The 24916-nt window shown below is 38.7% G+C and overlaps 1 protein-coding gene and 1 pseudogene across 5 annotated transcripts in view; one reads left to right on the top strand and one right to left on the bottom strand.

Moving 5' to 3' along the window:
- Nucleotides 1-24916, bottom strand: part of ANAPC1 (anaphase promoting complex subunit 1) — a 97929-nt gene that overhangs the window by 1569 nt on the left and 71444 nt on the right. For all 5 annotated transcript variants that reach the window (XM_047852848.1, XM_047852851.1, XM_047852850.1 and 2 more), the window contains 9 exons: nucleotides 22195-22281; nucleotides 19471-19588; nucleotides 18445-18522; nucleotides 18015-18082; nucleotides 16859-16997; nucleotides 14641-14727; nucleotides 12846-12941; nucleotides 10690-10888; nucleotides 4788-4922 (listed from right to left, as the gene is read on the bottom strand). In XM_047852848.1, the coding sequence (XP_047708804.1) occupies nucleotides 4788-4922; nucleotides 10690-10888; nucleotides 12846-12941; nucleotides 14641-14727; nucleotides 16859-16997; nucleotides 18015-18082; nucleotides 18445-18522; nucleotides 19471-19588; nucleotides 22195-22281 (1007 nt within the window). The remainder of the gene's footprint in view (nucleotides 1-4787; nucleotides 4923-10689; nucleotides 10889-12845; nucleotides 12942-14640; nucleotides 14728-16858; nucleotides 16998-18014; nucleotides 18083-18444; nucleotides 18523-19470; nucleotides 19589-22194; nucleotides 22282-24916) is intronic.
- LOC125162047 (protein S100-A10-like) lies at nucleotides 6651-7235 on the top strand (annotated as a pseudogene).

The following is a 24916-nucleotide window of genomic DNA, read 5'->3' as shown; positions in this document are numbered from 1 at the left end:
CTCCTTTGTTGCAGTAAGTTCTGACTCTGTTTTCTTACTTCAGTAATTGCTTTGTGACTTACAGCATACACCTTTAAATTATCAAAGATTACCTTCAAGTGAGATTATACCACTTCACCCATCAGTATATGGGTCTTCCAACAGTACGTCCATTTCTCCCTTCCCAGCCTTTGAGCTACTGTTGTCATATTTTTCATGCTTTATAAACCCCATAGTACATTGTTATTATTTTTATTCTGTTGTCTTTAAAAAAGTATTTTTAAAAGAAATAAATCTTGCCTATTTACCCAGGTAGTTACCATTTCCAAAGTTCTGCATTCCTTTGTGTAGACCCCTATTTCCATCTGATACTATTTTCCCTCAGCCCAAAGGACTTACTAGACAACATGTCCAGTAGCGTGGGTCTGCTGGACTCTTTCAGCCTTTGTATGTCTGAAAAAGGCTTTATTCCATGGTCATTTTTTTTGAAAGATATTTTTGCTGGGTATAAAATTCTAATAAGACTTTTTTTTTTCCCCTGAGTCCTTTACTCCACTAAGTTATCACTTACACTGCTTCCTACAAGAAATACACAGTCACTCTTATTTTTATCTGTGTGTAACATGTCTTTTTCCTCTAGCTGTTGTTAAGGCTTTTTATCACCAGTCTTGGGCAATCTGGTTACAATGTGCTTTAGTGTAATTTTATTCATATTTCTCATGCTTGGGATTCACTGAATTTGGAAAATTTCCAGCCATTGTTTCTTCAAATATTTTTTCTGTCACTCCACCCCCTCAATTTCTCCCTTCTTCAGGGACTCCAATCACATGTAAATTAGGTGTTTTAAGTTCCACAGCTTACTTCATATTTAATGCTCTGTTCCTTTGTTTTCCTTTTTTTCTTTTACTTTTGCATTTAATTTTGGACAGTTTCTAGTGCTATGTCTTCAGGCTTGCTAATTTATTATTATGGAATGTCTGATCTGCCCATTAAACCCATTCAATGTACTCTTCATCTCAAAAAGTTCAGTTACAGTCTTTTGTATCTTCTATGTCTCTCAAGGTTCTGAAATACAGAATAGACTTATAAGAACAGTTCTAATGTCCTTGTTTGCTAATTAGAACATCTGTGTCAATTCCAGGTCAGTTGTAATTGACTTTTCATCTGATTATAGGTTCTATTTTCCTGTTTCTTTGTGTATCAGATATCGTGAATTTACCTTGTTGGGTACTGGATATTTTTGTATTTCTATATTCTTGAGCTTTGCTTTAGAATTACATTTCTTGAAAAACAGTTTGATCCTTTTGTGTCACGCTTTTAAGATTTGTTAGGTGGGACCAGAATACGATCAGGTCTATTTAGTCTAGGGCTTCCCATTACTAGAGCAAAACCCTTCTGAGAATCAACTGCCTCTTAAATTATGAAGTTGTGAGAACAGGCACTGTTCCTGAACCTGTGTAAACAACTGGTAATCCATGTAGACAATTCTTCCTCCAGTCTCAAATAATTTCTTCACATGCATGTGCTGACCAGTAAGTACTCTTCTGATAGTTGAGGGTGACCCTCTGCAGGTATCTAGCACTCTCTCTTTGGCATTCCATCTGGTAAACTCTAGCTCCTTGGGTCTTCCTGTACTCTTGGATCTGTCACCTCAAATCAAGAAGTCTTCTAGGCTCGGGGCACCTGGGTGGCTCAGTTGGTTAAGGGTGCAACTCTTGGTGTCAGCCCAGGTCATGATCTCATGATTTGTGAAATCAAACCATGTTGGGACACTGCACTGACAGCATGAAGACTGCTTGCGATCCTCTCTCTCTCTCTCTCTCTGCCCCTCCCCTGCTTGCTTGCTCTCTCTCCCTCTCTCAAAATAAACATTAAAAAAAATTTTTTTAAAAAGAAGGCTTCTAGGCTCCACCTGGGTTCTTGCTCCCTCCCCACAGTCTGAGACCTCTCAAGGCTATAAGCTGGGACAATCATAGGGCTTATTTCATTGTTTCTCATCTCACAGGGATCACTGTTCTTCATTACCTCATGTACAATGTACCAAAAGCCATTGCTTCATATGCATTGTCCAGGTTTTTGGTTCTAGACAGGAGAGTAAATCAGATTCCTGTTATCTCATCCTGGCTGGGAATGAAAATCTATGCTTTAAATTTTTTTTCCTATTTTTAGTATTTTGACTATTCTGTGACTAGGTGTGGTCTTCTTCATATTTATTCTGCCACTGTAAGTTGATGTCCATTACCCATTTTTCAAAACCCTTTGCCTTAGTCTCTGCAAACACTGCATCTCTCTCATCTTCTCTTTCCATTTATTCTGGGGTCCCAACTACATGCATATTTGACTTTTTCACCATGTTCCACATGTCTCCTACACTTTTCTGTATTTTCAATCCATTTTCTCTGTGTACTTTAATCTGCTTACTTTTTTAAAAATTTATTTACTTAATAAGAGAGAGAGAGAAGGAACAGGGAGGGGCACAGAGAAAAGAAGAGAGAGAATCCCAAGCAGGCTCTGCACTGGCAGCACAGAGCCTGATGCAGGACTTGAACCCACAAACCATGAGATCATGACCTGAGCCGAAACCTAGAGTCAGAGGCTTAACCGACTGAGCCACCCAGGTGCCCCTAATCTGTTTACTTTCTACACACCAGCCTTCCGGTTTACTTATCTGCTGTGTCTGATACACTACTTAATCAATCCACTTATACTTTTCAGTTCCAGAATTTCCATTTAACTCTTTCTTATTGATTCCAGATTTCTGGTGAAGTTCTCTATCTTTTCATTTATTTTCTTGGAAATAATATCATAGTTAAATTTTAAGTCCAAGTCTAGTAACTACAATAATCTAGATCATATATAAGTCAGTTTCTCTTACTTTTGTTATATCTTGTAATTTTTAATTCAACACTAGATACTGTGTATTAAAAATTTAAAGGTTCAAGACATATTTTGTTCTTCCTAAGATTAAGGTGATGCTTTCTTCCATAAGGCAGGTAGAATGCAAAGAGATCTCCATTCTGTTTGAGGCTAACATCAGGTCTTGTCTGTTTTAGTTTTCATCTTTATTCCTAGGGCTTGGCTCTGCTGCTGTTTCATCAGAATGGCTGGGATGCTTACAGAGCCACTTCACCTCGGCAGCCCAGGAGCTCTACCCTTTGTCTCCTTGGCACTACGCTGTTGCTGAAATCTCTGTTCACATTTTTAGCCTCCTGCCTTCTTCTAGATTTCTTAAAAGTCTTACCCTGTGCATGTGCAGGTTAAGATTTGGTTAAGTGTCTCAAGAGAAGAGTGTGTCCAGTTTCTGAATTATTATTCCCATTGTTCCCTCCTACCTGGAATTTAGCTCCTCAAGTTCTAGGTTCTCATGCAATTGTTAACTCAACCTCTGTCCTCTGCCCAGCAGCACCACTGCCTTTTGCTGGGACTCTACTTCTGATACCATGAAGTGGCAAATGCCTTTCAGAGAAAGCCAGAGTAAATATGGGGTTTCCTCATTATGCTTCCCTTCTCTCGTGTACTGCGGACCCTCAATCAATTCTGGCCAGAATGGCTGCTACTAGTTCTTTTAAGTAGCTATTTTAGGGGCACCTGGGTGGCTCAGTCGGTTAAGGATCAGGCCACAATCTCACAGTTCATGAGTTTGAGCCCTGCATCAGGCTCCGTGCTGACAGCTCAGAGTCTGGAGCCTGCTTCAGATTCTGTGTCTCCTCTCTCTCTGCCCCTCTGCTGCTCACACTTTGTCTCTCTTTCTCTCAAAAATGAATAACTTCAAAAAAAGTGTTTTTAATAAACAGCTATTTTATATAGTCTGCCAAAGTTTTATATTTGTTTTTGTGGGAAAATCAATCCAATATAAGCAATTCCCTCATGGCTTTAACTAGAAGTCTCCAGATGGTACATTTTTATCTGAGGTTTTCAAAACAGCAATAAGCTAGTTATGTTATTAAATTTTAAATGATTAAATGGAGCACTCTTTGCTCTTCTTAAAAACAATTTTTGGGGTGCCTGGGTGGCTCAGTATAAGTGTCTAACTTCAGCTCAGGTCATGATCTCACAGTTGGTGAGTTCAGACCCCCCCCCATCGGGCCCTGTGCTGACAGCTCAGAGCCTGAAGCCTACTTTGGATTCTGTGTCTCCCTCTCCCTCTCTGCCCCTCCCCTCCTTACACTCTGTCTCTCCCTTTCTCTCTCTCTTTCAAAAATAATAAATAAAACATTAAAAAAATGTTAACAATTTTGAGTCCTCAATTAATAAGCAGAAATTTAAAAGTGATATAAAGGTGCTTAGAATTAATTATATTTTATGATTCAGATTACTGGGCAAACTGTATCTGAATACATATTCTGAAAAATACAGTGAGATGCCAATATTTTAAAACTGTATTATAAAAAAGTTCAAATTCATACAAAACCAGATACCTGGTCATTTTAAAGCTTTATAATATTAGAAATTAAGATTATGTGATTAAAAAGAAACATCCAAACTAAAAACCCAAAATATAAAGAAAAAGAAAAATTACTTTAATAAAAATTAAGAGAGAAAAATAATATATCCTTTTGATTTATTAGTATATAATGGTGTTTGGGGCTCTTTGAAGAAGAATCCATCCTTCTCTAAATAGAAATAAAAGTTTATGCATGTGTAAAGTTCAGATGGTCTTTTTAGAAAAAGTTCTCAACACCTAAACATGAATGAAGACCAAAGCCTAACTAAAGAAAATAACTCACTAGAAATGCCTCCTACCAAGAAACTTAAAAACTAAGTGAGTCAGTAATACAGGTACTGAGCGGATTTAGGTCTGCAATTACCTTCGAGTCCTACAGACGGCAGGTGCCATGGCGCTGGTACCGAGTGGTAGACGAGGAAACAGGCCAGCATGCTCAGCTGAGATTCCTCAAAGGCCTGCCCACTGAGGTAGGCGTGCACACACACATCACCCCCAGCTGTGAGAGAAACACAAATGGAACTGAAGCAACTGATGACAGAACTGAGAGGCATGAGGAGTGCCTTCCTTCTATTATTTTGTCATCCAGAACTCATTAAGCACTTACCATACACTATGCTGGGCATTAAGGCTACAGTGGTAAAGCAGATAGAGTGCATGCCAGCACAGAGTCTGGAGGGTTGTAAGGGACAGTGACGTTTACACAATGATACAAACAAATGTGTAATGAGAAATTGGGATGAGTGCTATAAAGATGTAGTGGTCACTGAAGTTGTCTCTCCAAACATCCATTTTACAACCTTTCCCTCCAGGATACAACATTTGAGGGGACTGACTTCAGCTCCAGAACCGGATCTTGATTAGTACTGGTCAGACTTTCTCAAACTCTAAGATGCATCAGAATCACGTGGAGGGCTGTTTAAAACACAGATAAGTGGGCCTCATCCCCAAAGTTTCTTGGATGGGGTCAGAAAAACCACATTTCTACGAAGTTGTCAGGACACGCTGCTGCTGCTCCAGAGACCACGCTTTGAGAACCAGTGGCCTAGGTCAATCAAGGCAATCCTACTCTCAACACGGTGATTGGCTCAGGGACCAACAGACCTAGGCTTTCCAGCAAGACACATTCTTTTCCACAGTGACTGATTGAGGAATGTGCATGAGTTCCAATTCAAGCTGGAGACATGAGGAGATGCTTGACAACATTCTGCTAGAGGCTTTTGGGAAAGTAATTTCCTCATTGTTACAGCAAAGCTCCTAGAAGAAGGCTATTCTTCTTCTGTGCAAAATGCTGATGACCTTGAGGCAAGGAGCAGCCATTTTATTACTCTAAGAAAAAGCACTCTGAGGATAAAGCCAAGGCACAGAGTGTAAATAATGGAACCTCAGAGAAATGGGGCTTAAGCACTAGCATTAGATGACCCTTAGCCCACCTTACCTGTGGACTTCCAATAATGTAAGCTTATGTGTGTCCTTATTGTTTAAGCCAGGTTGAGTTAGGCCCTCTGTTACTTGTAGACAAAGACATTTTGATATATAAAGAAAAGTCGAGGAGGAAGGGGGAGGGGAAGGGAGGAAGGAATAGGGTATAGGAGGGAGGGAGGGAGGGAGGGAGGGAGGGAGGGAGGGAGGGAGGGAGGAAGGGAGAGAGAAAAAGAGAGAGAGAGAGAGAGAGAGAGAGAAAGATGGCAGGAAAGCTGCCTGAAGTAGTGTGATCTTAAAAGGCCTATGAGAAAGGGGCACTTATATTGAGGCTATAAGAATAAATATAAATTGAGCAGGCACAGAATAAAAGAAAAAGCAGCATATTTAACAGACCTATGCAAGATGGGAGAAAAGAAATTACAACTGCCACCAAAAAAAAAAAAAAAACATAAGAGACTACTATGAACAATGACATGCCAACAAATTAGACAACCTAGAAGAAATGGATAAAGGGTAAAGTCATAGAAACAAAGGTCTTCTAAGACTGAAACAGGAAGAAACAGAAAATCGGAATAGACTGATTACTGGGAAGGAGTATGAACAGGTAATCTAAAACCCCCCAACAAGCAAAAGTCCAGGACCAGATGGCTTCCCTGGTGAATTCTACCAAACATTCAAACAAAATTCAACACATATCATTCTCAAACTCTTCCAAAAAACTGGAGAAGGGAATGTTTCCAAACTCATTTTACAAGGCCAGAATTAAGCTAACACCAAAACCAGACAAGGACACCACAAAAAAAGAAATTTACAGACCAATTATTCCTAATGAATATAGATGCAAAAATCCTCAACAAAATATTAGCCAACTGAAGTCAACAATATATTAAAAGGGTTCCCACCACACCTATGGCCAAGGTTTCAACAAACCTCACCAAAATGCCACCTCATATGGAACATGCCATGGAAACCATGATGTTCAGGTTTCACAGGTTTGCTGGGGACAAAGGCAAAGGAGGACCTGAAAGTATTCATGGAAAAGGAGTTCTCTGGATTTTTAGAAAATCAGAAAGACCCTATGGCCGTAGACAAAATAATGAAGGATGTGGACCAGTGTTGAGATGGCAAAGTAGGCTTCCAGGGCTTCTTTTCACTGACTGCTGGGCTCACCATTGCATGCAATGAATATTTTGTGGTATACATGAAGCAGAAGTGAAAGAAGCAGGCAACACTGAGCAGCCTGATAAGAGTTCTCCTAAAGGATCTCTTAAGGAATCTGTCCCACAGCTTCCCCCTGTATAAAGGATTCCATGACCAGATCAGGACCCTCGGAACTATACAAATAAAATCTAACCCCCATTTGACAAGCAGAGAAAGAAGTCAGTGAAAGCTAGATAAGCTTTTGATTTTTATATTTTTTGCATCCTTTTACCCTCAATAAACAAATTCCTTTTTTAGTTCCTCAAAAACACCACCACCACCAAAAACAAAATACAATACTTTTAGAAGGATCATATATACCACAATCAAGTGGGATTTATTCCAGGAATGCAAGGATGGTCCAACATCTACAAATTAGAGTGATATACCACATTGACAAAATAAAGGATAAAAATCACGTGATCTCAATACAAAAAAAAGCATTTAACAAAATTCAGCATCCATTTATGATAAAAACACTAAACAAAGTGGATATAAAAGAAATGTACCCTCAACATAATAAAGGCCACATATGACAAAACCATAGTTAACATCATACTCAACACAGAGAAAGTAACAGTTTTTCATTTAAAACAAGGAACAAGGCAAGGATGCCCACTCTTGCCTCTTGTATTCAACACAGTAGTGGAAGTCCTAGCCATAGCAATTAGGCAAAAAGAAGAAATAAAAGGCATCCAAACTGGAAAGGAAGATTTCAAACTATACTACAAAACTATACTAATCAAATAGTTGGTATTAAATACATAAAAGCACATAGATCAACAGAACAGAGAGCCCAAAAATAAACACACACATATAAGGTTAATTAATTTACAACAAGGAGTCAAGCATATATAATGAGGAAAGGACAGTCTCTTCAATAAATGGTGAGGGGGAAAATGGACAGCCACATGCAAAAGAATAAAAATGTACCATCTTACACTATAAACAAAAACTAACTCAAAATGGATTAAAGACCTGAATGTGAGGCCTGAAACTATAAAACTCCTAGAAGAAAACATGGTTAGTAAGATCCTTGACATCAGTCTTTGGTGTTGAATTTTTGGAAATGACTCCAAAAACAAAGGCAACAAAAGCAAAAATAAACAAGTGGGACTACCTCCAACTAAAAAACTTCTGCACAGCAAAGGCAACCATCAACAAAATGAAAAGGCAACTTACTAAATGGGAAAAAAATATCTGCAAATCATATATCCAATAAGGGGCTAATACCCAAAAGACACGAAAAAACTCAAAAAACTTAACAGCAAAAAAAAAAAAAAAAAAAAAGAAAAAAAATCCAATTAATGTGCAGGGGACATAAATAGACATTTTTTCCCAAGAACAATACAGATGGCTAACACACTCATGAAAGATGTTCAACCTCACTGTCAGAGATATGCAAATCAAAACCACAATGAGGTATTACCCCCCCCCCACCTGTTGGAATATCACCTGTTGGAATAGCTATTATCAAAAAGGCAGGAAATAATAAGTGTTGGAGAGAATGTGGAAAAAAGGAAACTCTCTTGTACTGTTGGTGGGAATGCAAACTGGCACAGCCACTATGGAAAACAGTATGGAGGTTCCTCAAAACATTAAAAATAGATCTATCACGTGATCCAGCAATCCCACTGCTGGGTATTTATCCAGAGAAAACAAGAACACTAAATCAAAAAGATATTCAGTTTGTTGCAGCATTATTTACCATAGCCAAGATATGGAAACAACCTAAGAGTCCATCAACAGATGAATGGGTACAGATGTGGTATATATACACAATAGAATACTACTCCACCATTCAAAAAAATGAAATCTTGCCATTTGCAACAACATGGATGGACTATGATGGTATTACACTAAGTGAAATAAGTCGGTCAAAGAAGGACAAATGCATATGATTTCATGTATATGTGGAACCTAAAAAACAAAACAAAACTCATATATAAAGAGAACAGAGTGGTGGTTATCACAGGGGAAGGGGGTTGGGAGGTGGGTAAAAAGGATGAAGGGGGTCAACTAGTATGGTGATGGATGATAACTAGACTTACTATGGTGGTCACTTTGCTGTATATACATATATCAGATTATTATGCTGTACACCTGAAATTAATATAATGCATTCTATTGAAACCAATACAAAATTGGAATCAATTTTACCTCAATTTATAAAGTGATGGTTCTCCACTAAAAAATAAATGCACATTTTTGGCAATCATAGTGGCAAGTCAAATTTGGTAGAGAACAGTGTTGTAAACCACCAAATGCCCTAAAAGAGCAATAAGAAAAAAGCGATTCAGGGCACTATTATAGAAAGTGCTCTAGTCACTGCCGAAGTTTCATTACTGATACAAAATGTGCAAATCAGACAATCTGAAAAGGATTAAAGACATACTTCTTATCAAGAGCAAAGGTCTGCTATATATGATCAAATGCTGAACTGAATACAAAATATCAAAACCTATATAATAATCTGTATTTTCCCCAAAAATGAGAACAAAAATGAGATTTTTAAAAAGTTTAAAACTACATGACCTTTTGAATTCAGAGAGAAAATGATAGAACAATGTAGGTATTAAACAAACACTTGGAGTTTGAAACAGTTGTTTTCCATGTATATCCTTCACAATCTGGTTGACAATTTTTTTTTCAGAAATGTATTTCCTAATATTACAGTAGATAATTTTTACTTTAATAATATTCAAGCACGGTTAATATAATAACTGTCAAGATAGTAATCTACTGCTTACCAACAGCTTTAACGCATCAAGAATTGTTACTACTTATGTTACCAGGGTTAGTATTTACCCAAAACTGGTTGCTGTCAGATATATATCAGAAGGTATTTGAATGAACTGAAAAGAGTATAAAGACGAAGGAGTTGACTTAAAATCAATTTCAGACATATTATCACACATCAGACAGATTTCCATAAATCAGAAGGCTCATCACTTGTCTCACATGAGGCATAATTACTTCCACACTATTAGGAGTAACTTTACAATTCCCCTGCAGTCACAAGTCTGTACTTCCAAACCACAGTCACCTGATGTCCCAGGTTCCCACTGACTGACTCACAGAGCTGGTAAAACAAACATTCACTCTAAGCACACATCAAGTTTTCAGTGTAAACAGAGTGGAGACACATGAAAGGGAAGAAAATAGCTACTGGCTTCACAAGTAGGTGACAGGCTACACCCCTAAGAAATAGCCGATAAAGGTGCTAGAAAGGAAACAAGATCTGATGCTAGAAAAGCTAAAACAAGTTCCTAAGTGTCAAGTGGTATTTAAATACCATATATATATACATGTATATATATACATTTAAAATGCCACGTATATACATATACACACACACACACATACGTGTGTGTGTACAATATATATGTGTGTATAACAGATATGTACATGCACACGCACGTATGTGTGTGTATATATAGTTGTATTAAGCAGAGTTAAATATATTTTTAAAGAAGTTGAAGTAAATAATCAGAGTCCAATTCGTTACTGAAAACATTAAATCTATAGCCATTCTAGCTTATACTCAGATTTATCTTATTTACCAACAAAAGAAAATGTCACAACAGAAAAGCCTGAGTCCCAATGTATCTTAAAAGCACAGGGCACGATGCTATTATTACCTTGTAGCCACTGGTCCAGAGTATTATCAATAGTGCATTTGACAACAGGGAGGAACTCAGAGTTCATAAAGAGTCCCCGCTTAGGATGGTTCTGCAGCCGTTCCTGATGGCTCCTGGAGCTGAAAAACTCTAACACCAACTTTATCTGCCAAAGTTCAGATGTCTCAGACATTTCTCTTCTTCCTAGTCTTCTCATAGCCTTGAAGAAACAAAAGGAAAAGCAGTCCACTTCATTAAAGAGTGAAGGGGCCCTAACTGTCTCTTCCTCAGAGTTGCATTATCGATAGAGTATTTTTTAAATACGGCTCATAGATCAATAAAGGGCAGAGGAGAATCCATTCCATGTTTTGATGCCATCTGCCCCACAGAGGAGCCCTCCACTGGGTACAGATACACATCTACTCTTCAATACTCTCTTCAATACGATCCCCACATAAATAGCTTCCGGTAAAAGCAACAGTGGCAAATGAGCTCATTCTTGCCTCAATGGCTCTGAAAAATGAAAACCCACCAGGTCTCCTGCCAGTCAGTCACTTCTGGGAAACCCAAGTGGGGCACAATGATTTGGCTGGGATCGGGCCAGGGATCCCAGGGCTCAGAAGGCAAACACAATACTACTGATAATACTGCTCTTGGGACCCATCTGCAAAGTCACCATGGCTACAACCAGCGGGAATGTTCTTCTGCAGACACCTGTCCACAACTGTGAAGGGATAACGGTTCAGAGCATAAAAAGGGAATACTTCCAGCCAACAAATGAAAAACACAACTCATTACTTGGCTGCTAGATAGAGAGGTGTTATGAGAAAGCAGTCTCAGAGTGGGTATCATATAATCATACTTTCCAATTAAAAAACGTGGATGGATACCAGACAATAATGCCATTCTGGGCCATCTGGTTATATTAGAAGGTGCCTTTTAAGTAAGAATGCTACTTAACAGAATGTGATTTGCAGGTTTTTGGGAATTATCCCCTGCCTAAACATCATTTTCCCACTTTTCAAGAGAGATTATTTTGCCATTACAGATTATTTCCTTTGGCTTTAAACAATGAGTCCCAAATACTTATCTGTGAACTCATCATATCATATTCACTTAAAGAGTTGTTTAAAACCACAGACCTGGGGCGCCTGGGTGGCGCAGTCGGTTGGGCGTCCGACTTCAGCCAGGTCATGATCTCGCGGTCCGTGAGTTCGAGCCCCGCATCGGGCTCAGGGCTGATGGCTAAGAGCCTGGAGCCTGTTTCTGATTCTGTGTCTCCCTCTCTCTCTGCCCCTCCCCCGTTCATGCTCTGTCTCTCTCTGTGCCAAGAATAGATAAACGTTGAAAAAAAAAAAAAATTAAAAAAAAAAAATTAAAAACAAAACAAAACAAAACAAAAAAAAACCCACAGACCTGGACCTCATCCCAGAAATTCTGATTCAGTAGATGATATAGAATAGGATTTGAAGATCTGTATTTTTAAGATTCCTTATATAAATTAAAGCCAAGTTAAAAACCTACTGGCTTAGCTTAATTTTGGGTCTGAAAGTCACATGACATAAGTCATATGTACTACTAATAACCAAAACTGAATAAATTGGTCTCATCCTTTAGAGAAGCTATTAAGCATTATTTTCTACATTACAACTTTCAGGCTCTTTTAAAACAGCAACAACACAAAAATTTTAAAGTGATTTAGTTTCCTAAATCACTACATACTGATACCATAACCTCTTGCAAGCTTAATCACGCAGACATAATTTCACATTACTGCCATCACTAGGGCACTGTTTGTTCATTTACTGCTCATTGGCATATCCTATCCCTGAAGAGGCTTTGTCAGGAAGGATACAAGAGACCACCCAATGATGCTGGGGGAGAAAAGGGAGGGAATGTTCTTTTCCTCTGCTAATCAGGGGAAGAGAAAAAAAGGGAAGAATGGGGACCATAGAGTAAGACAATCCACTAAGAGGCATTCCTGTTATCATAAATTCTAAGCTTTTTTTGTCATATACAGTTTTCAAGTTTTATAGGGTTTCCTTTTTGTGAATTTCTAAAAGTAAATGAGAGACCAAAGAGATGGGACACAGAGGGAACCTTACCTCATGGTTCAGTATGTTACTTAAAATACAGTATAAATCTCATCAGAATTAGAATATGTTTTTTGACCATACCTGATCCATTGCTATGTATGCAGGCAACATCTCTGGGGTCTCCTGAGTGACACATTCATAGAGTACTGAAGAAAACAGATCCAGAATTTCCTGTTTCTGTGAAAAATCAGAAACATTTTGTAGCACATCAATGTATATTCCAAAATCAATTCAAGATTGTATAGCAACTACTATGGCCAATTCTTAAGCTCTGCAGTCAAGGACATAATAGGGTAAAACAGCTACCTCTTTATAAATCATAGTGAATGCAACACTAAACATCAATAAAATATAACAAAGTCCCAAAGGACAGATATGGATGTAAGTGCTGTGAGGAGAGGAAGGATCAGCAGGGGTAAATGAGCAAACAGGACACATAGAGATATGCCCTGGGTTAGGCTGGCAAGAGCAAGATCCAGAAAGAAAACCCAGCATCCACAAAGATGCAGCAGAAAACACTGAGCAGAAGAGGCATGGAGGAGGCAGCACAGCCAAATCCAGCTAGGCTTAAGGAAGGGCACGGACTTTCATCAGAGACCTGTGGCCCTGAGTGCATGCCCAGCCCTTACTAGCTGTGTGATCTTGGGCATGTGAGATCTCTGAGTGGGATTCCTCATCTGTAAACCTGGAATGATAAAGTACCTACCCCCAGAGTCAGAAAAATGAGAAAATTACATAAAGTACTGAGCAAAGTATCTAGTAAATAGTAAAGATTCAATATGTTAAAGGGGTTAAAATTATTTCATTTAACCCTCAAATCAACAATGTAAGGTAGGTTCTACCATAATCCCACTTTTAGAAATGAGGAAACTGCATCTTGGAGCGTTAAAAACTTTCCCAAAGCTACACGCACTTATAGGCAACAGGTGACCAATCCCAGATAGCAAATTCCTACATCCAAGCTTTGCGATCTGCAATGATGGATTAAATAACATATCCACTGGGCACCCTTTGAATCCTGAAGAGAACAACAGTTTTATGACCAACAGAAAAAAGTGTTATAAAACACAGAGGAATAAGATTACGTAAAAGTAAGAGAAAGGTAAGAAACACTGAAAATAGCAATCAGTACAACAATGCACGTTAATATCACCTTATCGAAATTAACGTCTTTTATACACACACACACACACACACACACACACACACACACACACACACACAGGAATATTACTCAGTCATCAAAAAGAATGAAATCTTCCCATTTGCAATGACATGGATGGAGCTACACTGCATTATGCTAAGTGATAGAAGTCCATCCGAGAAGACAAATACCATATGATTTCACTCATATGTGGACTTTAAGAAAGAAGACAGATGAACATATGGGAAGAGGGAGAAAAAAGAAGAAAGCGGAAACAAATCACAAGACACTCTTAACAATAGAGAATAAACTGATGGCTGATGGAGAGAGGTAGGTGGAAGATGGGCTGGGTGGGAGATGGATACTAAGGAGGGCACTTGTGATGAGCACTGGGTATTGTATGTAAGTGACGAATCACCGAATTCTACTCCTGAAACCAGTACTGCAGTGCATGTTAACTAAAAGTTAAATAAAAAAATTTTTTAAATAAAAGAAAATTTAAAAAAAAAAAAAAAACCTTAAGTCGTTTCTTGTATCAAGGTAGGCAGTTATCGAATTTAACAGTTTTAGTCTATGAAAAATGTGCATTTGCCAAGCAAAAATCATCCAACATACCTGAGGTGTATCAGCAATCTCAAAGACAGGTCCAGATGTTACAGAGGTTTATGGTGGTGTCCGCAGGTAGAAATAATAGCAACTTGTAGTCTAATAAGCAAAACATATGACACATACCTGACCCATGTTCACGGTCGGTTTGCAGAAATATTCAGCAAATGACAGAAGTGCTGGATCAGAAGTGAATGCTGAAATTGTTTCTGGCTGAAAAAAATAAACAGCAGCAACAAATATAAGTGAGATATTAGAGGTTATTTTCCTTACTACTCAAACTGTAATATATGCAGTTGTAGGAAATCAACCTCACTGTTTTCACACAATGTTCCCATTAAGCCCAAGGTTGTACAAACTTGCTAGCGCTTCACCAACCTGTTCTGCTAACAAGTTACAAGAAGCTTTTCTGCACAAGCCAAATATGAGCGACTGATTTATTAGAGGCCAATAATTAATAAGTCTTTCTTATACAGCTTGCCCCCAAAAGGCTCTCCCCTCTTCTTCATGAACTAACTGAAAAACAAGTAAGAAAGCAGAACTGGGGCGCCTGGGTGGCTCAGTTGGTTGAGCGTCCGACTTCGGCTCAGGTCATGATCTCACGGTTTGTGGGTTCGAGCCCTGCATCGGACTTTGTGCTGACAGCTCAGAGCCTGGAGCCTGCTTCGGATTCTGTGTCTCCCTCTCTCTGTGCCCCATCCCCACTCATGCTCTGTCTCTCTCTCCCTCAAGAATAAATAAAACATTAAAAAAAAAAAAAAAAGAAAGAAAGAAAGTAGAACTGTTACTGAAAAGATAAGGACAAAAGCCTATGTACCACTCAAGCCACTCACAAATAGGTAAAGACCGGATGATTCCACTTATATGAGGATCCTAGAGTAATCAAATTCAGAGACAGAAAGCAGAATGGCAGGTGCCTGGGACTGGGAGGAAGAAGGAACGGGGAGCTGCTGTTCAATGGGTACGGAGGTTCAGTTTTACACGATCAAAGAGTCCTGCAGATGGATGGTGGCGGAGACTGCACAACAGAGTGAATGGACTGAATACTACTGAACTGTACACTCAAAAAAAGGGCTAGGACAGCAAATTTTATGTGTATTTAGACACACACACACAAAAAAAATCACTCACAGTTCAAGACCGAAAATGGAATATAAAAGTATTAAAAAGTATTACCATTTTCCACTGAGGTTTATATTTTACTTCTGAATTCCCAACAAGCAGGAAATTGAGATGTCTTTCAATCTTTATGTAATTTTCCAATTCAAAATCAAGTGTAAACTTACCTATTTTCTTTACAAATTAGATTAGGGTGTTTAAGATGGGCTCTAATTTATATAAACAACAGTGTTTAAGTTAAGCAGTATCCAAAAGTCCTCCAAGACTATTTCATAGACAACCTATCAAATACTGCCGAACCAATACGCTGATGCCAACTACATCTATTTAAACCCTGGGAACTATCATAAAGGCTCAGTCATAAGTAACTGACTCAAAATGAAATGTGTGTTCAATTAAAATAAACACTATCTCCTTATGAGGGAACACAAAGAATGCTAATCCAGTCCTCGGGCCACCACTCAGCCAGTCCGCCAGCCACATTTTTGCCTCCACAACTACCCTCCAGGGGTCCTGACTGCTTTAAACAGCCACTCAATATATCTTCTGCAGAACACATTTGCTCGGGGAATTCCTGAAAACTGCAGTTAAGCTGAGACATTTCACTGTTAGACTGAGGAACACATTTCTAGCATGGGGAACTTATTTGAGTTCTGGAATGTAGAGTAAAATATGTACTGACCACAGTGGGCACCACCGTGTCTCACACACTCTTACTTCAACGACTTTTTCATTCTAAATACTCTTGCATTAGCAGTCAAGTACTATGAGAATCATAAAGCAAATTGATAAAGCTGTCCTCACTTTATCCTCACCAAGATTAGAGCAACAAACAGGGAATGGGGGTTAAGAATGAAACTAATTAGTGCTACCTTACAAAAAATTTTCTCTATTTCTGCCATGAATTAGGCAAATCTTAACGTGAAGATTAATAAGTAAAACTATTAAACTATACATTTTTATAGTGTTAAGATACATTGTCCCTGCTGCTAAATGTAAAGCATCCTTAGACGCTGGGTAGGCGGTCCACACTGTATTGTGGTTGCTACATGAAACAACAGACCGACCCACGGCCATTCAGCCTTTACAGTTTGCAGCAACGGGACAGAGCAGATTCGCCTAAACGGTACCGTAACTGTCAACACACAAGTACATGCTTTGGGTGGGACAGTGGGATTTGTAATCATTCCCTCTCATCCTTGAGTTTTTAGCCAATCAATACTACCTTGAAAGCCCGAGCTTCAGAGTTCCTGTTAGCAACAGTCTGGGCCAACAAACTTTGCCACCCCATCGGATCTTCCTTGTAGGAGAGCTGACCCGCTCTGAGCTTAACATATAGAACCCCATCCTTAGAAAGGATTGATCTGAAAGAAAACAAGAATGATTCTATAGGAGGTATTATTTGCAGTTCTCAGCTGGAAACAGAGTGTCTCTCCACACCATGTTCACGTGAAATGACGTCTTTATTATTTTCCAGTAAGGCATATGATTATTTACTGAGTCTAATTCAATCAGTCCCTATGAGAAAGCCAAAATGAAGTTCTACTTTTCTTTGGTGTCTGGGTTCATGGAACTTGTTCATGGAACTTGTAAGAAGGGGCTCTGCTCAAGTGTGAGCGTCAAAGGCAGTATTTCATCTGACACTTCTTCATATTCCCTTTATCCTCTAGCACTATGAGTGGGACACTGGAAGTACTAAGTACCTGCTGATTGGTGTGCAGCAGAAAAAAAAAATGCTGCAAATCTAAAAAGGACAATATAGAAAACAGCTAACATATACTTTAAGGGAAAAATAAATTGGGACCAAACCATAACAATTTTTATGGGCTTGTTAAACCTTTTGGAAATTTAAACACTTACGCACTACTTAATGCATAAAATTAACACTCTGTTCATTAAAGCGACTACTGGCATATGACTATTTCCACCCAAAAGCAATCTATCATGATTTTAATTTTATGAGAACAATCCAACAAAAGAATGACAAAAAGATGCAAAAGATGTGGTCTGACAAACATCAATGGTTATAAAGTTCCTTTAGTAGATGGACACATATGCTAGCCTTACTTTTTTTTTTTCCAGCCTTACTTTCTTACACTGATTACCTCTCATTACTGCTACAACAGACAATTCCATTATTGTACAAACTTATGTCACTTCAAGTTTCTCACTGAATAAATGTAACTGTTTTCTAAACTGAATCTCATAATTCAAACTGTGTTTCAAAGTTATAAACCACTTTATTCAAAATATACTCTACATATTGTCCTGAATGAGATCAAAGGGTAACAAGGACCATTCCAGTGAAGAATCTGCAATTTCTACCTTCCCATATACTTTATTCACTTCACAGATACATCTAAGAAATTCAATATACTTACTTCAAGTGTTGTGTTCCCTTGCTTAAATCTATGAGCAGTTCCCAGTATCGTGGCCCTTTTACTTTAATCTGCCAAGATAAATGTGAACACAGTCAATCCAATGCTAAAAAGCGCTGGTTTGAAAAATGAAACCCATGTTTCTCAGAGGAAATAAAAACAACGGGGCCAGAAAGAGACACTGAAAAGTTAACAAGCTCCATTTCCAGACACATATGTCTGTGAATCAAGTTCTGAGGCCATCTAACCTATCAGTAAAGACCTCCAAGTAAAGACTTTCTCTGTTCCTCCTGACAACTCCTCCTGGGGCTGCTTTCTGATTTCCTACAGAACACCGAGAAAGCAGAGGCTTTTATTTAGCTATCTCTGATGCTATACTGTTCTAGTTGAACTGATCCCTTGTGTGCATCTCCCTAAATCACATCCCACTTACCTGCTTTAAAAGGTGGAGTTCTGGAAGAAGGGTAGGGGCCATCAATTCTTCTTTGGTTTGTTCATACCATTGAGTACCCTTCACAAATGTAAAAGAACAGCCACAATTCACTATGTAGTTAGGGGAAGCTACAAAGAAGAAACATCATTCTGTACTTCTTCCCCACACTTTCTACACAGATTGTCAAATGGCATACAATGCTCCCTGACATCAAGTCTTAAAGGGCTAAGCCTACAATCCTTTGCTGGACCTGTATCACCTTACACCAACCACTTCGAGCCTTGCACTTCACATGCTAGCAGTGCACTTCTGAGGCCTCTGGGTTTCTGTACACGCTGTCTTTGCTACTGGAAACGTGCCCCTGCTCAGCTGGCAAATCTCAGCCCAAACCCTGTGTCCACCGCGACGACCTCCCCGATCCTCAACAGCTAGATGGAGCATTTCCCCTCTACGCCCCCTGCATTCTACACATACTCCCAATTACCACTCTATTCTTACTGCACCCATGCCTGACCACCCAGTGGACAGAAGTCCCTTAAGGAATACAACAGTTTAATTTTTGAACCCCAGAGCCTAGCATAGTTTTGATACACAGAAAGTACTTAATAATATTCTGAATGAAGGAAGGATAGACACATGACTTATTTATATAATCTGTACATCTAAATCAAAGATCTCTCATCAAATACATGATCTTGGGCTTTAAAGCACCCTGCAAACAAATCTAAGAATAGTTCTAATTTAACTCTTCTTTAGAACACGGTCATTTTCAAACATGGACGTTTTCAAACTATAGGCTCCACGGACAAAAGAGCAGCTGATGACCTCTAAAATATTGCTCTCATAGACTATAAACGAGCCCAAATGGCCTGGCAGGATGTACACAAATTTTAGAAGCTTCAATTTTTATAAGAGGTTAATTTACCACTGCCTTCTTTTAAAGGACAACATTTTTGAAATATTTGAGCTGCAAACAGGTATGAGTGGTAACAAAATTACAAATAAATGGAAGGAGGAAAGAATTACCTTATAGGTAACTTCTAAAAGGGCATAGCAGGGCATGTTTGTATCCACGTCCACAGGCACCAGGAGCCTCGGTTCTGCAGCCAGCACATATAGGTGCCGCAGAGCCTGGAGATGATACCTATCCACAGAAAACACAGGGAGGAGGTAACAAACAGGGGACAACAGTGTGAGCTCTACAACCTGCTGCTGCTGACACCCTGAACCACAACAGAAGCGGGGGTTGCTATCTTCCCATGACAGCAATCCTGACGGAGGACGACAAGATTCAGTTAAAAAGCAATGGACAGATTCTCTTTAAAAAATTACAGGGACGCCTCAGTGGCTCAGTTGGTTAGGCCACTGACTTCGGCTCAGGTCATGATCTCACAGTTCGTGAGTTCGAGCCCTGCATCAGGCTCTGTGCTGACAGCTTGGAGCCTGGAGCCTGCTTCAGATTCTGTGTCTCCCTCTCTCTCTCTACCCCTCCCCTGCTCACACTCTCTGTCTCTCTCTCAATAATAAATAAACATTAAAAAATAATAAAATAAAATAAAATAAAATAAAATAAAATAAAATAAAATAAAATAAAATAAAATAAAATAAAATAAAAATAAAATAAAATAAAAATAAAATAAATTACAGACACACGATCCTCGACCCAAGAATTCCTTACACGCATTTTCACAGTTAAGAGGTTTTAAAGGAGGTAAAAATTATCTTAACGTGAAAATAATTCATCCCTTATAAAATTTCTCAAAGATTATTCCTTTTCTGCCCCACACATGCATTTTTTACCTTCCTAGGGACTTATTTCTAGTTATTTGGTTTTTGGCTTCAGGGTTGACAGTAGAGGGAGAAGGAAAGCTCTTCTACATACACACACTTCTCTACACAAATGCATACACACACCTGGAATCTAGGACACCAAAAACTAATGGGTAAGATTACAGTAATATTTTTCTTTCTGTGTGCTTTTCTGTTTTCCAAAAAAATTTTTAAACTTTAAAATTTGTATTTCAGCATTTCGACACGAAAAAATTTTTTAAGATGGCATTTTAAGATGTCATAAAAGGATGAGAGTTAAAATTTTTCTTTTTAAACTTTAGTTACAGCAATAGCCTTCCTCTTCTCACCCAAACCTACCCTTTCCTATAAACTGATTAGAATTGAAAGCAACTTGGGGCGCCTGGGTGGCTCAGTCGGTTAAGCGGCCGACTTCGGCTCAGGTCATGATCTCGCGGTCCGTGAGTTCGAGCCCCACGTCGGGCTCTGTGCTGATAGCTCAGAGCCTGGAGCCTGTTTCGGATTCTGTGTCCCACTCTGTCTCTCTGACCCTCCCCCGTTCATGCTCTGTCTCAAAAATAAATAAACGTTAAAAAAAAAAAAAAAAAGAATTGAAAGCAACTCAAAGCCAGAAAAAAAATGATATTTATCAGTTACATAAAAGTTCCTGGTGCTGATCACTAACTTGCTTTGTTCAAAATAGCCACACCAAATGATTCTCTGACCAGCAATATAGGAGTGCGGCTCTCTGTTGTACCCTAACCAATAATTGGCTTTAACAGTTCAAAAAGTCTTTCCTAAGTTGACCAGAGACCACTTGTCAGAGTTGTATTATTTTAACAAGAATATTCTTGTGCTCCACCTATCATCAGAGTTTGGACATCAGATTAGGCAGCTTTTACAAAACAGCTTACTTTCATTTATCACTTTAAACTACATTATGCTATAGTTTGACAGCTTAGTTACTACAATTAATGCTCCATCTCTTGAGGCTTTTCTTAGCAGATGAGCTGAATGCACTGGTCACTGCAGATGTCTCTGGAATATAAGGAGCTATTTTCTTCCCTTCCTCTGGATCCAGTGGAAACCAACGATGCCTGAAACTTCTGGGGAAAACTGAAGAGCTGCTGATGGTTCTTTGTGCTCTAAAATGCAGAACTTCTGTATTATCAGACCTTTTCTACATGTGTGAGGTCTTATGGCTCAATGCCACTTCTAATTTGTCTCTGATTCTTTGCTGCATTTTGCTTTTCATGTCCCTTCCATTTCATTTATACAAAACTTCTCAGCATGCAGGATGCCTAGACAGACCAGTCAGTTAAGTGTCTGACCCCTGATTTCAGCTCAGGCCATGATCTCACATTTCATGAGAATGAGCCGAGTCAGGCTCTGCACTGACAGCACAGAGCCTGCTTGGGATTCTCTCTCTCTCTCTCTCTCTCTCTCTCTCTCTCTCTCTCTCTCTCTGCCCTTCCCCTATTCCCACTCTTTCTCTCTCAAAACAAATAAAATTAAAAAAAAAAAAGTTCTTGGCATTCATGTAAAAGATGGAAAAAAAAAGGAATTCATATAGACAGTGGATAGTGCCACTAAATCAAACCAATTTCTCTCTTGGAATTAAACAATTATAGTACAAAACATATCATCTGCAGCTTCTGTTGGCTACTATCTTTTGCTTAATGAATTTTTCCCTAAAGTTAACTTTGTTTGGCCCACATTTGGGGTTTACAGCAGTTCTAACGACTGAAGAATGGTGGAAAACTGATGGATCAGTCCAACAGCTATCCGAAGTTATTTTTAGGTCTGATATTTAGAGAAACTTTTTAAAAGATTTAGCCACGAAGGTAACTAAGTTCAAGAAGAGAATAAACTAGTTTGGAAATGAGTCCATGGAACCAAAGCACAATCATCCCTTGGAGAACTTAAGAAAGATCACATTGAGGACAGAATCACTAGACTCACCGGTTGTCAGTGCTGTGAGCTGGGAAGTGTGGGTAAAGGGCACAGAGGAGAGCAGCAATGGAAGAGTTTGATGTACTCAAAGAGTACCTGCAAAACAAAGGCCGGAGTGAAAGAGGTTATTGATTATACTGTGCAAACTCCCAAGGCCTTCTTGAGAATCAGTTCAGTGGAGTGCCATGGCAAGGCATACTGACAACTTGCCTTGATGAATGCAAATGTGTCAATGCTGTGAATGTCTCACTTTTCAGTTAGTCTTTAAGCCATTTCAAGACCATCTACTATTGAAAGCAAAAGCAACAACTCACAAATATTAAATCCAAAATCTGAATTAATAAGCATGGTTTTTGAACCTAAAATATCACCATACTGAGGACCATTAATGTAATCCTAGAGATTATAGACACTGAAAAAGACACGAATGAAGGACACCACTTCTTCTCTGGTTCTACATATACCTACTTACAGAATAATAAACTTGACTTCTAAGAATACAGGGTTTTTAACTGGGTATTCTCAAACTATTTTTTCTGTTTCTGTAAAGTCTGAGCATCTCCTTAGAATGAAAGACAAAATGAAAAAGGCAAAAGTTATCAAAAGAAGTTACAATGAATGTATAAACAACAATTCCTCTACAAACAGCTTTTTTTCTTATCAATACTATAAACTTACTTTTATCAGGGCCACATAGTCTTCATAAAATCTTCTTAAATTTTCCTTATATTATTTTACTCTTGCTCAAACTCCGCATGGTAATCAGGCAGATCAATCTAAAGTTCTAGAGTTTTTCTTACAAATATTTTGAAATAAAGATGGTTCACTGGGCATCATATAAAACCACTGTTGGGGCACCTGCATGGCTCAGTTGGCTAAGCATCAGACTTCGGCTCAGGTCATGATCTCGCAGTCCAAGAGTTCAAGCCCCACGTGAGGCTCCGTGCTAACAGCTCAGAGCCTGAAGCCCACTTCAAATTTGTGTCTCCCTCTCTCTCTGCTCCTCCCCCAATCATGCTATGTCTCTCTCTCTCTCAAAAATAAACTTTAAAAAAAAAAAACACTGTTGCAGATAATATACATATATATTTTATTATGTGGCTCAGTCGGTTAAGCATCCAACTTCAGCTCAGATCATGATCTCACAGTTTGCGAGTTTGAGTCCCGCACTGGGCTCTGCACTGTCGGCACAGAGTCTGCTTAGAGCTTACTTAAGATGCTCTGTCTCCCTCTCTCTCTCTGCCCCTCCCCTGGTAGTACAAGCATGTGTGTGTGCGTGTGTGCGCTCTCGCGCTATCTCTCCCTCTCTCAAAAATAAACGTTAAAAAAAAAAGAACAAGAGAGATGCAGGAGTTTACTTTGGAAGAAAAAGAAGTTTACAAAAATCATAAAATAAAAAGAATTTTCATAGTAATATGGGGGAAGGAGGAAACAGAGCTGTTGTTTAAAGGGGACAGAGCTTCAGTTCTGCAAGGTGAAAAAGTTCTGGAGATTGGCTATACAACAATGTGAATATGCTGACTACTACTAAACTGCCCATTCAGAAATGGTTAAGAAGATAAATCTTATGTGTATTTTACCACAAATAAAATTTTTTAAATAAATATATAACCCAATATGAAAATGAGTAGAGGAGACTCGGACATCACAAAAGATTTCCAGTTAGCCATTAAAGATATAAAGGGGGCTAAATATCATTATTCAGAGAAACGGAAATTAAAACCACAACTGCTACCAGATGGCTAAAATTAAAAAGACTAACATTACCCAAGTGTTGGAAAGGATGGGGAGCTGGAACATCACACAACACTGATGGGTATATAAAATGGTACAACCACTTTGGAGCACTGACGGCATTACCTACCAAAGTTAAGCACACACATACACTCGTAGATCTACTCACAGATCTATATACAACAAAATCAAAGACATGTAAAACAATATTCATAACAGCCCCAAGCCAGAAACAACACATCCATCAAGAGCAGAGTAGATCAATAACCGTGGAATAATCATACAATGGAATTCAACAGCACAGAAACATGAATAAACCATCGCTACATACAACATGGATTAATCTCACAATGTTGAGCTAAAGAAATACAGTTGATCCTTGAACGATGTGAGGATTAGGGGTACCAACCCCCCCACATAGTCAAAAATCCGTGAATAACTTATAACTTCCCCAAAGCTTAACTAACTGCCTACTATTGACTAGAAACCTTACGGATAACATAAACAGGTAATTGACACATTTTATATGTTATGTGTACTGTATGCTGTAATCTTATAATAAAATAAGCTACAGAAAAGAAAACATTAGGAAAACCATAAGGAAGAGAAAATACATCTATAGTACTGTACTATATCCAATAAATTTTGAATTTAAAAATTTTGCATTTCAAAAACAGGCAAAGCCAGTCTAAGGTGTTATAAGACTAAATAGTGATTATCTTTGGCTAGAAGTAAAGTAATAATTAACATAAAAGGGGGACGCCTGGGTGGCTCAATCGGTTAAGCGTTCGACTTCGGCTCAGGTCATGATCTCGCGGTCTAGCCCCGCGTCGGGCTCTGTGCTGACAGCTCAGAGCCTGGAGCCTATTTTAGATTCTGTGTCTCCCTCCCTCTCTGACCCTCCCCTGTTCATGCTCTGTCTCTCTCTGTCTCAAAAATAAAAAATAAGTGTTAAAAAAAAATAAACAGAAAAGGAATAGCAGGGTAGAAACAGGTA

The sequence above is a fragment of the Prionailurus viverrinus genome, chromosome A3 (assembly GCF_022837055.1).
Source record: "Prionailurus viverrinus isolate Anna chromosome A3, UM_Priviv_1.0, whole genome shotgun sequence".
Lineage (NCBI taxonomy): Eukaryota > Metazoa > Chordata > Mammalia > Carnivora > Felidae > Prionailurus > Prionailurus viverrinus.
This window is presented reverse-complemented; position numbering and strand designations above follow the sequence as displayed.